This window comes from Thunnus maccoyii, chromosome 4, assembly GCF_910596095.1.
Source record: "Thunnus maccoyii chromosome 4, fThuMac1.1, whole genome shotgun sequence".
NCBI lineage: Eukaryota > Metazoa > Chordata > Actinopteri > Scombriformes > Scombridae > Thunnus > Thunnus maccoyii.
Window position 1 is genome coordinate 18,828,204 of NC_056536.1, and position 14,760 is coordinate 18,842,963.

The 14,760-nt window shown below is 39.8% G+C and overlaps 1 protein-coding gene across 8 annotated transcripts in view; it reads left to right on the forward strand.

Annotated features, from left to right (window-relative positions):
* The window catches only part of cacna2d3a (calcium channel, voltage-dependent, alpha 2/delta subunit 3a), a 133,561-nt gene that overhangs the window by 53,259 nt on the left and 65,542 nt on the right, over nucleotides 1-14,760 (forward strand). For 7 of the 8 annotated variants that reach the window (XR_006095790.1, XM_042408725.1, XM_042408718.1 and 4 more), the window contains one exon: nucleotides 13,334-13,496. Coding sequence is in view for 7 of the 8 variants with exons in the window: in XM_042408725.1 (XP_042264659.1) it covers nucleotides 13,334-13,496 (163 nt within the window). In the remaining variant the exon portion in view is untranslated. Of the gene's footprint in view, nucleotides 1-12,988; nucleotides 13,121-13,333; nucleotides 13,497-14,760 lie in introns of those variants that run through there. The other variant, XM_042408723.1, reaches the window with a different exon arrangement.

The following is a 14,760-nucleotide window of genomic DNA, read 5'->3' on the forward strand; positions in this document are numbered from 1 at the left end:
TTTCTTTTTGGTTGTACAAAACAAGGCAGTTGAGGACACCAACGCTGGGCTCTTAAAACATTTGACGGATATTTTTCACATTTTTCTGACATTTAGTAGACATGTTGAAAATAATTGTCAATACCAGGCTTATAGATAACGTGACATCACACTGAGATATCTGAAGTGCAGTCACAGTAAGCTACTGTACTGTACTGTACTGTACTGTACATACAGTTTAAGCTCCAATGAATCAGCAAGTGCTTCTGTCTAGACTTACAGTTTAACACTTGCACTTAGCATAGATCCACACTTAGACCATAATGCAGTGCAGGCACAAAATGTTATGTTTCGTAAAAGGGTGTATTTTTTTCTTTCTGTCTGCTTTCTTCTGTCTGACAATCATGTTTGCTCCTCTTGCACAGTCACCCACAGTCAATTGCAACCAGTTCATTCCAGTTTGAACACCATTGTGGAAAATGTAGGACATTACCAAGTGAAGCGACAGGTACATCAGGAGATCAGCCAAAAAAGAAAATTGCAACATTTCGTCACAAAATTGCTTTGTGTGTGTGTGTGTGTGTGTGTGTGTGTGTGTGTGTGTGTGTGTGTGTGTGTGTGTGTGTGTGTGTGTGTGTGTGTGTGTGTGTGTGTGTGTGTGTGTGTGTGTGTGTGTGTGTGTGTTATCCAACGATTGTTGGTCTGGGAAGAATGTAGACTACCACACACTCCTTTTCACCTGGCAGTGAGGAAATTTACAAATTTACATTCTAATACACACATACACTCTCTCTCTCTGTCTGTTGTCAGTTTGTTGTTAGTGAAGATACGCCTGAACACACCATAATAAAACAACTATGGATTGGTTAATGAAGGGTAAATTGTGAGATTTTGCCTGTTACAGGTTTTATGCAGGAGTGTAATCTGTATGTTTGCATTTAAATAAAACTGCCTTCATAAACACATACTTGTAAGAGTAAAGTATGTATCTATGAAGGCAGTTTTGCAAGATCATGTGGATACGTGCATGTATGCATGCATGTGTCACTTGTGGACACTTGTCTGCGTATGTTTGTGTTTTCACATTCTGCTTGAGGGGCAGTAACACTCTGTAGGCTCACAGCAGTGCTTTATGCCAGTAATTACTTGGAGGCGATGAGATGAGCCCAGCAAAGTGAGTTTCTCTTTGTTTCTGCTTTAATGACACAGCGACAGAGCTGATAATGGCTGATATAGAGCTTATAGTGTAATGCAGACTTTCACAATGTCTAGGACCGAGTGAGATACCAATTATCAAGCTGAAATACCTCTATAGAAGAGGATATAGTATACCAGCATGCCTCTATTGTGTAGATAGAATCCTTAAAAGGCAAGAATGGGAAACAAAACAAGAGGAAGAGGGGAATTAGAGGGAGGAAGGGAGAGCAGGAAAATAAAAGGGAAAAGTTAGATGAAAATGATAGTGATAGTGCACAAGCCAGATGCTTGTTGCTATGGTGTGTGACCACAGAAATGTTATCTACTTTTATCAGAGATTAACGTAATAGCAGTTTGTATATGATGCAGTATTACTTTATTACAGAGCTTAATTTCTATATCAGGAGGAGGGAGGGAAAAAGTCATGGAACACATCAAACCGCAGAGCTCACAGGATCTACAGGTTTTATTCACCATACTCATTGCAGCACAGATGCATACTTTTTTAACCGTGAGTACTTCAATAACATAACAAAATATTAATTAAATAAACATTTATTACCTGCAAGCATTGTGGAAATATCATCATCAACATCATCATAACTACAGTCATACTACACACCACCCCTCCACCAATCAGTCATTAACAGAACACAGCAGAGAATGGTACATTTTAAAAAGTATTAACTGGGGGTGTCCCCATCAAATTTGTTGGCCTGGATCCCAGTCCGAGCATTTTAATATTGGATATCCACCAAAACTAAAGCCAATCCAATACTTATTTTTACCTAAATGACACAGCTGCCCGTTACAAACTCAGGCTACAATCTGAAAATGAGACAAGATAGAAATCCATCCTGAAAGAAATTTTTATGCATAGTATACATAGTCATCCTTATTTTTATCTATTTTCTTTCCTCTGGTTATGTCTGTTAGCTGGTGACACTGAGCTAACATCAATGCTAACTTCTTTGGCAATGCTTTGGCTACCAGTGCTGCTGCTATCGCCACCCTGCTGATCCACAGAGGTTAGCCTGGTTAGAGTCTGACTTACTATTCTGATTTAAGCTAGTAACACCCGTGGGAAATAAATGAATGGCAATGTAGTGAAAGATCTTGATGGCCACAGAGGAGGTGCCAGATCAGACAAAATATGTCAAAATGCGGGCGGTTCCACATTGTCTTCCGACATCCGGCACAAATTTAATCCCTGCTTGACTAGCTCACTCATCGTAGCAATAATAAGTGTCTGATTGTCTTTGCCTGGCTATCGGCCTGCGTCCACATTAGTATGTCCATGTTGGCGTCTGTGTGTATCCCTGTGTCTCCGTGTGCATGCGTGTGTATGTTCATGTTAATCCTTAGTCAAGCAGGTTTTTCAGTACATCTTGGCAAATTATGTCACAGACATTAATTTTTCATTGCTAATTGTGTTTTGAATTGCCTGAGCATAAAATGAAACGGTTGAGCATTCTTTAGTTGCGATCACAAGCTGCTTGTCGCTTTTTTTTTTTTTTTTTTTTTTTGCTGTCTGCATGCATGTGCGCTGTATGTGTACACCTGTGTAGGTGTGCATGTATGTATGCGTGTGTTTGTGTCTGCACCGCTCTGATGGTGGCATTTCTAATAGTGCTTTTTACTGCAGAACATGGTGAATAGATGGTAATTATCAACCGCTGTGCTAAAAATACCACATCCACGCTGTAGGGTGAAACCTCCTCCATCACTATTTGGGGTTTATTATAAAATGTTTGTGTGTTTTTTTGCTATTGGATACATATTTGGCTGGCAGCGGTTTGTTAGGAATTTCCTTATCTATCCTTTCCAGAGCTCTTCTGCTTCCATGTGAAATTGGCACGGTAATCTGCTGCGATTTTCCTCCCTCGCTCTTTTACCCGCAATGCTCATGTACTGTAAATAGGAAAGCAGAGAGCAGTCTCCCATGCCCTCTGCAGCCAATGAAATCCTTCCTTGGAGGTTGGAGACAAACAGCCAATTGCCAAGCCTGATGTTGACTGAAAATGTAGCCCCAGTCAGGAGGGAGAGAAATGCTTAATCTTTTTTTCCCCTCTTGTTCTCATACTCTCCTGTCTAGGGTATTACCATAGAGTGCACAGCGGTGGCCACATGTTTGTTGATCTGCCAATTTGCTCTTTTATTACTGGCAAAAATTATTTGACCTGAGTGTGTGTGCCTGTGTATCCAGAGTATCCTATGCTTCGCTGTTCTATTAAACATGAAATTTTAAAGCCATTTATTCAAGATTTGGCCTTGCCTGTCCGACGTATAATACACAAATACACATACACACTGCTTCTCCCTTTTTCATACACATTGTATGTCTCACCCACTTGCCCACTCCAGACGCAGAGCACTTCAAGGTACCATCATCTACAATTTCAGAGAGAATGGTTCAAAATGGTTCCCCACAGAGAGATGGGGCGCTACCTAGAATCTCAGAGGAAATTGTTCTCTTTTGAACCGGAGAAAGATCAGAAATGAACGTAGTCCCATACACTGCCCCCACCTGCTTATCAGTTTACTGTTGAAATGTTAACATTATAGGATTCTTATCAAGCAAGAATCAGAACAAAATAAAATCAAGTATTTTGAAGGTGAAAAGACAATAAGAGTCTTACAAATAACATTTTGTGGTTCAGAGTACATGCAGTAAACCCAAACACTACATTTTTCAGAAAACTACTGTGGGCATCCAACTAGATTTGAACCTGCGCATCAAATAATTATGGTGCAACCTTATGTATGTATAGTACACACAGATTTCATGGAGGGGAGCCAACAACCATGTTACAAATCACTGTTCAAAATTAATTATGTTTTATAGTGTGACAACACTGTGGTTAAGATCTGGTTATGTCTTGTTTGGCACAAAATCCACTTAGGGTTAGGGAAAGATCATAGTTCGTGGTAAAATTATCACTTGAACTGTAGTTAGTACTTCCTTAAAGTTACGCAACTCTGTCTTCACACACAAGGTTCCAAGATGGCAGACCTGCCCACGTATGTGCTACTCAGATCAGACACACACAAATACATGCATACTGTAAATATATCAAAATTAATGTGTTAATGTTCATATTACTTATATTGTATACTGTCCAAATATTTGGACAACTTGTACTGTGATGCTTTGGCAATGTTATTCTTGAAAGTTTCATGCCAATAAAGCCCCTTTGAATTGAAATGAATTGAACTGAAAATAAATGCTACAACAGGCATCAATGCACTGCTGTCCAAAATAATCATTAGCAAATGTCAATATCATAATCATAACTGAACTTAACAAATTGCCATTAATATTATTACTACCGGTTTTCCTGAAGTTCTGCATGTGGTCTGTTCCAGTGATGTTGCCACTTGTTTTCTCTTCTCACTTTTTCTCTTTTTTTTATTTTTAACATGCACAAAGACAAACACCACTCTGCAGCAGAATAGTTTTGGGGTGTGTAATGAGTGTTATAGCCTCACATGGCTGCTATAGACTTTTTGTCTTTTTTGTCATCATTTTTGTCTCAGAGTGGGTGAGCATGAAGAAGGAATTTAAGCCTAGCGTCTGAACTCCTACATGGCCTTTCCTCCGAGTTATTTACTCAATCTGCTGTCTTGTTTACTCACTGCTTACCTGTATCCAAGCCCCCTGGTTGTTTTCCAGTCACATTTCCACACTTTGGGAGTGGTGTCTTCCTCTTTCCCAACCGTGAAGAAAAAGAGTTGGGAGGTGGATGAGGAGAAGAGAAGAGTCGAAGTGGAGATGAGAGTTAAAAGTGAACACCAGAGGGTGGAGCGTCACGGTCAACCCACTGCTTCACAAGCGCTTTCCTCTCTGTCTCTATCTCTTCCCTCCTTGGGGCTGTTGACTCACTGTTGTGCTTTTTGCAGCAGGGACTATTTATCAAAATCAACAGTGAGTGTTTTTATTTGTATGTGAGCATATGGGTCATGCACTTATATATGGGGAATACTAAGCTGCATAGGTGCTAGTTTATAAGGCAAATAGGACCTTTGGCTGTATACTGTTAATGCAATGTGAGCAAGTGCATCTTTTTGCCATACACATATTGTCACTAACAAACACATTTTTGTCCATTATAACTATGACTATAATTAACTAAAAGAAATTACAGAAATGCTTTAAAGGAAGCAAATAATACATGAGTAACACACTGGCAGCTTACTTTAAAATGATTGTGCAGCAACATTGTGCACTAAAGCTAAAAAGATAGCCACTCAACTCCGACATCACAGGGAAAAAGCAGTATCTAAAGTCAGTGTTAAGTTTGTGCCTCACTGTAAACCTTCCTACTCGGATCTCATTCAGAAAAAGATTCTGAGCCATAAAAAATCCTGACAGATCTGTATAAACCAGTAAAACACAGGTCCACAGAAGCACTGAGGGAGTTTAATGTATGAAGCATAATTCATACACTGAGGCAGTTAAGAATCGATGACAAATTACTCATTATTGTTTAAAAAAGTCCTTCACATAAAGACAATGAAGAATGAGAATATTAAAGAAAACATATATTAATTTGGAGGCAAACCTGATAACAGAAAACAAAAAAAAACAAAAAACAGTGATTAAAAACAAGCTTATGACATTAGACTATTACTTTATCATCTGTCCCTCATGGGGTGAATTGGCATCGCCAAAATAACTTAAATCAACCTGTGTTACTAATCTTGGAGCAACTCAGCTGAGAAGTATGATACAGTTTTGTTTATTTTTTCTTTTTCTGCCAAAATAAATGAAAACTGTGCACTTGGCTGCGCAAAAAAAGTTTAGTTAGTTTAGTTTGGAATAAATGTAAGAGAAATTATTACACACTCCTTAAGATGTTGACCTGATTTAACATTAGACCTGATTAAGCAAAACGGAACACTTAGGGCCCTATTTTAATGATCTAAAGCGCATGGTCTGAAGCGCATGGCGCAATTGCGTTTAGGGTGTTTCCAAATCCACTTTTGCTATTTTAACGGCGGAAAAATGGTTCAAAGGGGTTGTCCATAGTCTCCTAACTAATCAACAGTTGTGCACCCATCTGTGTAGGTGCACATTACTGTCCTGATCCTTAAAATAACAGTGAAACATTGCGCCATTGACTTTAGACCAGGTTTTTGTTGGTCTATAGCGCAATCGCTCAAGATAGCAATGTGCCTGACCACACCTCATTTTAAGACCAACACACCCATGGGCGCACTGATGGGTGCAAGTGCCATTGCTATTTTAACAACGTGGGCGCCGGATGGGAAAATGACAACTGCGTCGGTCTTAAAATAGCAAAGAGACTTGCGCTGCGCTTAGCAAGTCTTTACACTTAGTCTCTTTACACTTAGTGTATTACACTTAATGTATAGGCTTGTCACATAATTACAGTGTAAATGAATATATATTGCCATCCATCCATCCATCCATCCATCCATTTTCCACCACTTATCCGGGATCGGGTCATGGTGGCATCAGACTGAGGAAGGAAACCCAAACATCTTTCACCCCGGCAACACCTCCAGCTCCTCCTGGGGGATCTCAAGAGTGATATGTAGTACCTCCAGCGTGTTCTGGGTCTGCCCTGGGTCTCCTACCAGTTGGACGTGCCTGGAACACTTCCAGAGTGAGGCGTCCCAGAGGCATCTTAACCAGGTGCCCAAACCACCTCAGCTGGCTCCTTTCGATGCGAAGGAGCAGCGGCTCTACTTCACGATCCAGCTGGATGTCTGAGGTCCTCACCCTATCTCTAAGGCTGAGCCTAGACATCGTCCAGGGGAAACTCATTTCAGTTGCTTGTATTCGTCATCTCATATATATATATTGCTTTGTTTTTATTTTGCTAGAGTATTTTGTATAGTAACCAAAATTAAAGAATTTTAAAATTATACACCCGTCAGGAGAAAAGACAAAGAGAACAGAGAAAAGTCAGTAAGAAAGAATATATACATTTATACTCAACAGAAAGTAAGTTCCTGAGAGTTAGAGGCAGAAAATGATACATCTCATTGTGCTAACACATGGAAGCAAATGCAGTGTACATACAATGTATCTTCAGGCTTACATTTTGAAACAGAGAACTGAAATATTCTCTGCTGTTTACCTCCACTTACCCCTCCTCATCCTCTCTCTCTCTGTCTGTCCCACACTGAGTGGGTGCTGATGGTACATGTGTGATCTCTCCTCAGCGTAATGCACTGCAGCGTTAAAGATCAGGTTGTTAACACTATGATCAGGGACTGCATTAGTGGCACTGGGCACTCCTTCACTGTAATGCTGGAAAGCCATAATTGACTTACTCAACACATACACCCACACTTAGACACACACACACACACACACACACACACACACACACACACAGACAGCTTCAAATGATGCTCTGGAGCATGCACGGATGCACACACACATACACACCATGGTTTGCCCCTGCCGCTATTCACACACCCACATTCACTCCCACACCATTGAAACTCAAAAGCTGATGAGTGCAATTTTAATCAAAATTAAAGCCCACATACTGTGAATTTAAATAAGTCTATTAGCAGTCTCATTAACCATTGTTTGTTTTACTTTTTTCACTTTACTTCATATTCTCTATACTTTCAACGGCTAATGCCCCTGGTGGCATTTTCTACTTCTCTTTCTGTCTTTCAAGACACTTAGGGTGTATAGCCAGAGCATCAGCACAACTTAAATTGTTCCTCTGAACCAAATCGTTAGTTTTTCACTGTCCTTATAAAACTTTGTTCTGTGTGTGTGTGTGTGTGTCCATGTGTGGCTGCCCAGTGTCTGTGTATGAATGTGTTTTTTACATGTGTTTGACAAATTAATTTTCTTATCCTTCTGACTGTCTTTTAACAATAAAACTACAGGTGTCTGAAATTAGTTTTATTTATGGAGTGAGATTTATCTCATTTTCTTATTCCACATCTATCTCTGTTCACGCAGGCAGGGAAGAAAGATGGAGCACAGCCAGCAAGATGTGAGAGACCCAAACAGATAGAAAAGAGGACTAGACAGAGGCAACCTGGCAATTGCGACAATGGTCTCACAGATAGAGCTGATAGCAGCCAAACCTTGCCAATGAGAGCTGTATGCATAAGAGAACACATTGGAGTTGAATACTGGGAAGACACAGGGTGGTGAAGAGCTTGATGAGGGCTGCATACAGCCAGTGAACAATGGGTAGAAGGAAACAGGCTGAGCCAGAAAAGGAAAGGAATAAATCAGGTTGGGAGGGAGAGACAGAGAAAGTGAGGGAGAGAATGACAGAACAGGTACGAACAACACAATGGCAGAAAGGGAACAGAGTGGAGACGCAATGGAGCCTTGTCTGTTGCAGGTGCAGTTGGCTCTGCCTGGGTACCATGTGTGAACATGTGTGAGTGTGTGTCTAGGTGTCTATGTGTTTCTCAGTATCCTAATTTTGGCTTCAGACATTCAAGATTGTATTGAGATATAATCTTTGTCATCTTTTTGTATTAAAATTTCCTTTGTTTGACCTAAAACGAATCTGACAATGTCTGCCTCAAGACTCATGAAAAAGTATTTCTACTACTCCCTGTAGCTCCATTTTGCTCATTACACAATTTACAGGGAGGTAATTTCTGGATGGTTTGAAGTAGAATTCATATTTTTGCTGAAATTGACCCAAAGAGGGATGAAAGAAATATTAAAAATAATTGAGCATTCAGAAACGTTAGTACAGGTGTACTAAAGGACACACTTACAGTTGGAAGTAAAGTTCTGTAGAATTTGCATGATTATCGTACTGTTTGGACTAGGAATGCGTTGGCTTTTTCAGTCCTGATACCGATTCCGATACCTTGGCTTTGGGTATCAGCCAATAGAGTTCTGATCCAATATGTTTAATTAATGAACTGTATGCATCACTGTGTGGAAGACACTGGGATCATTCTTTAATGTGTAAGGCAACATCAGGTTTGACTTAAACATTGCTTTCCTAACTTTGTAAAACAAAATGTAACACATAGATACATAGATATAAATGTACTGAATTGTTATCTATTAAAATAATGGTAGCCGATACCAGATGGGCCCATTGTCACCAATACCCAATCCACCTATTTGAGTCAGTATGGGACCGATATTTGATATCTTTGAGACAGACCTGCGGAGTTTGTAAAGGTGATAATCAGGTTTAATTAAGCCTGACTTTGGACGCCATGGCCCTGTTTGGCAGGAAATAAAGATACAGTTGCCAAAGGAAGAGAGGTCAGGTACAGAGGAAGCAAGAGATGGGTGAATAGGACACGTAAGCAATTCTCTGCATTGAAAAACTGTGCCAGCATCCCACCGTCTGAAGGTCATCATTCCTGCAACCCCACCAGATTTTATGCCACTGGACACTTATTCGTGTCAGTGGGAGCAGCTTTTTGATCACAGTTTAAGTAAGTGTTGACTACCACAAACATTGCAAACGATTTTAGTGAATTAACTTAACATTTATAGCAGGGCTTCTCAAAATGCAGACAGAAGTGCAAATCAATCTGGACAGAACCATGTGTCAATTATTACATGAATATGCAGCAATATATTTTCTTGTGTTTAAGCATCGCAAGCATGATCGAAAATGCTGATGCTCATTAGTGTATGCTCGACACACATTGAAGACTGTTAGACAACACAGAGCTGCCTGTGTAGTCTTACAGTCTTACACCGGTCCAGTCACCAGAAGCATAATGTCATTACCATGACAACAAGTTGTGTGAACGTTATTGCTAATGCAGTGTTCTGTCAAAGTTTGAAAATTAAAGTTGATGAGGAGAATAGAGTTTCAAGCAACAATATTATAGAAATGCATTAATTCTCCTGCAGTTCCGCACTAAGGCCCCAATCAGACAGAGTGCTTTTTAGCAGCCTGGGGCGGCTTTTTGTAATTGTTTTCAATGAGAGTGGAGCTTTTTGCTTGCTGCTTTCGCGTTGCTGAGCGCCTCACGTTTTTCCGCTCTATGCACCTCATGTTTTAGCAGGAGCGCCCTAAATACCTCAAGTTGAATAAACTTCAAAATCATTTGCGTTTTTTCCCACTGTCCAATCCTCAGATGCAGCAAGCTGCTCTTTTTTTAAATTGTAGGCTTCGACAAAATAAGGCAGTGCAGTGCGCCTCATGTTTTGCAACCTGCATAAAGCGCTCTGTCTGATCGAGGCGTAAACCTGTGTGCTCATACTTCAACTGTTTGACCAATAAACACATCTGGATCAGTGCCTCTGATCTGGCAGTCACACTTTTTGTGCTCAGTCTCAGGCACTGATTACAGGTAAAGAGTGCCATGTCTCCCATTAAGTCAAGCAACCATGCTGTCTTGTTGAATGTGAATAGCTTTAGTTGAATTGTATAAAGGGATGTTGAATGTATGAAGTTTTTATTACATTATGGATACATCATTCATGTCAGTGCATTGTGTTGGCATTGTTCTGGACCCCTGGCCTTACGTAAAATTCATATGTGCTTTGTTCCAATAATTCATAGGCTAATGTCCATCCTATCCTATCCTGTCTTGTCCTGTCCGGTGCTTTCTTTCTGTCCAGTCCTATCGTATCCTATCATATTCTCTCATTTCCTTTACTGCCCTGTCCATTTACCGGATTGTATTTTATCTTAACGTATCATATATCATCCTGCGCTGTCCTGTTTTGTTTTATAATATCATTCTCTCCTGTCCTGTCCCTTCTATCTCTCTCTCTCTTGTCCTTTCATCTCCTCTCTCTTCTTGCTTTCATGTCTTTGCTTCTTTCTTCTTCTCATGACTTCCACTCCCTCCTTTTAATGTTTTATGATAAAATGTAGTTGTAATTTTTGTGAAAACAAAAAAAAAACTTCTCAATACACATTAATATTCCATTACTGTTCTTGCAATGTTTTTTGTTTTGTAAATTCTATTTTGTTTTTGTTAGATAAATCTTTACTTAGTTACTTTGAGAAGTTGCACTGTCACAGCTGATGTGTCAGGGTCACTTTCTTGGTTTTGAATTTTTCTGTCTATTCTTTAAAGCAAAGGGTTGACATGGTTCTCAAAAGCAAACTCAGATAAAAAAGTCCTTGTCAAAGTCATCTTATTTGCAGTCTGTTTGCACCCTATTGCACTGAAAAAAAAAACAGGTACTATGCTGGTCATAGTAAATGGCTAGTGTCCCAAACATCTTAAAGGTCAATGTAGATCAGATTTTTACAATTGGTGGGTCAAGACCCAAAAGTGAGTTGCATACTAATGTCTGTACTGACAAAGTTAAATGCTGACTGAAGAAACCTGCACTGAGTGGCACTGTATGAATGGTTGCCATCTGAATATCACTCATACACTTGTTTTTTGATGACTTAGAGTGAAAAAATAACTACAGTGAAAGACAATACGAGTATTAAGAGGATGGTTCTTTTAAAAACATATTTTAAAGGTAAAAGAAAGGAGGGAAAATATAGGCAGAAACACACAATGCTGTGCTCCCTCACCTTGAAATGGCAGCGTTCCCCTTGATAAAAGGCTAATAAGCCTAATCAGGGCTGATTAATTACACCGATAGGCGCTGCGTTTGCCAGCCTAATTGATGGCTTTATCATTGTTTTGCACCGGGCTGAGGGGATGATGGTGTTCCTCAGGAGGAGCTAGAAAGATTTAACCCAAATGAAGGTTACTGGTGCTAGAATAGAGAAGGTAGGGTGGTGGAGTGAGTGTTTCTCTGGGCATATGGAGGAAAGAGTCCACTGAAGTGAACAGTGGAGTATGTAAGTTTTTCTTATAATTATTTAATGGGGGATAGGCAAAACATGGTGACTTTGAGAAGTATACTCTATGGTGTTTTCTCTGTACAGATTCACTCTTTACTTTGACCTGCAGTCCTTTTTCAGTCCCACCCTGCTCATCTCTCAGAAATCAAAGTTCAGAGTGTCTGTCCACCCTCTGAATGATAGCACATGTATTGAGGCTGTGTATTGGACTCTTGAGAATGGCAATTCATTCTCCTCAGAGGGCCTTTTCAAATCCTATTTTCTTGGTCATTACAAGAGAAATCAATGTGGCCTTAAGCTATGTAATCACCACTGTTCACCTGCACAAATGATTGGGCCAGTGCTGCTGCCATTGATATTGACGGTAAGAACAGTAAAATATAGATAGACATTTTATCAGAAATAGTGTGGAAGTTATTGATTAATTATTCATTATAAAGTTTAAAGCAAATTTCAGTGTGTCAAATTGAGACCTGGTTCAAATTTCAGAAGTCATCAAAGAAAGATTAGTTTTAAATGAGAAAAGAGTTTTGAGCCACACTCATACAATTTAAAAGCTGCTACAAAGACTTCACTCCTGACTTGGGCACAAACTATTTTATAGGACAATTTAGTAAATATGATTGCACTGCACCTGTACTTCTACAATGATGCACTGAGACCTGTCTTTTCAAGAGCCTATTTTTTCAAGATTGAAATCCCAAAGATGAACGAGCATAGATTGACCCCTTAAAAAGTCATGATAAACTTCACTGATTTCAGTTTGAATTGACATAATTTAATGCCTAACATTACTGCCTCTGTGTGTGCCTGTGTGGTTCAGTTACATTCAAACATAAATTGATATGCATGCTTTTGGGTTTTTATCCTAAAATGCTGAATTTTCTTTTAACTTTATTCTTTTATCTTTATCTCTTTACTGTCTTTTGTTCTGCTATAGCCTTTGCAGGCTGTGCCCCTGTGTAGTATCTCAGACTTCACAGCCTTTGGGATGCAGGGAGCCATGTGCTCTATATTTATCTAGCTCTATGATTTATTAATAGTCTCCCCAGTATGCGCAGTACTAAAAATACAGTGGAGGCAGAGCACCACATCCAGCATCTAGCTAGGAATGAAGTGTTGTCAACTCAGCAGCTTTCCACTGTAACATCATGCACGTCGAGGATGATCCAGGGATTCAGGTTACCTCGGTACGCAAACTACTCTCTGACTCAGCATTTAAGTGACCCAGTCATCCTATACACTGATAAGGCGATTCAGCAAATCACACTGTAGAAACTGAGACACATGATTCTAAATGAAAGATTCAGTAAACTCCAGTATTTAGGTGTGTTTAATTGTATGTGCAATCTCATCCCTGTGCCTCACTTTCTGTCTCTTTCTCTCTCTCCTCTTGTCTGCAGTATGAATACTTCAATGCTGTACTGATCAATGAGGTGGATGAGGAGGGGAACAGTGTAGAGCTAGGGGGAGAATTCATCCTGCAACCCAATGACCACTTTAACAACCTGTCAGTCAACCTCAGCCTCAGCGTGGTCCAGGTGCCCACCAACATGTACAACAAAGGTATGTTCACTACCTCCATTGTACAATAAAATAAAAGGGCTGTATGTTAAAAATACAAGTGTGCAGACAAGCTTATATTTAACACCCTCAATGTAAAAAAGTCATGTACATCTTAGCCTCTCAGGAGCTGGTTTTGTTGCTGAATGGTTCAATCATTTAGATAATTAAAACACCAGTCTTAAAATGAACAACAATCAGTACAACAGTTAGTATGTGCTGGTGCACACGAATCTGTGCCTGTGTCAGGAGGAGGATTTGAGTTCATTAACTGTAACTCTTTGGATCATCCCTGCCACACGCTGACTTAATTAACAGTTAAATAATCAGACATTCTGCTAATTTACCATCCACTCAAGTCCAACCAATGAAGTCATGGCCTTGTACAATGCTCAGTGGACAGAATGAATGTCATGTCGGCTTAACCCAGCAACCAAAGGCAAAGAAATTATATGGAAAGAGAGCGAGAGGGAGGGTGGGGGAGAGGGAGAAAGTAAACGAGAAAGAAAGTAGGTTAAGTCAGACTGATGGAAGGTCTGAGCAACAGATTAATTACAGCTAGGTGGAAAAAATAGAAAAAGCAAGTGAGAGTGACAGAAAGAGAGTGAATGAAATGGAAAGGAATTGAATGAAAGTGCTAGGAGAGTGAGGCTGGCAGGCTGGCAGACCGATACAAGGAGAGGAAGGGTAATTTTGATTTGATTCACAGGCAAATGAGTAGAATCACGCACACAGACACACACACACTCTCACACACACATACACAGAGAGACAGAGAGCGAGCTCCAAGAGTTTTAGATCTGCAGGCTTTGTTCCCTGGTAGTGATAACGTGGATGTATTGGCTAGGACTTCAGGAAGCTTGATGGTGGGCAAAGTCTCACTGTTCTGCAAGAAGTGACTGAGAGGCCTGGCTTGAGGAAAGGAAACAGTTTGTGAATGATTCTTTAAAACATTTGAAAACATATTTTACTGAAATTGTTCTCCTTTGGAATGAATCAGCAACAGTTTTGTCTACAAATACATCATCATCATCATCATCATGAAAAAGTCATCCTAATATTTCTAAACGGGTTGCTTTTGTAGTTACATACCATAAATATTTTCATGAGTATCACTTGCTTTCAGCCAAGATGTTAGCAGCTGCTCAGACAGAAAATAGTGCAAAGAATTGCAAGAGGTTGAGTTAATGTGGGTATGTTGCTACAGGTGCAGGTTAGAAGATGAAATATGATCCAGGAAGTCCAATTTTAGCAACACATTCATAGG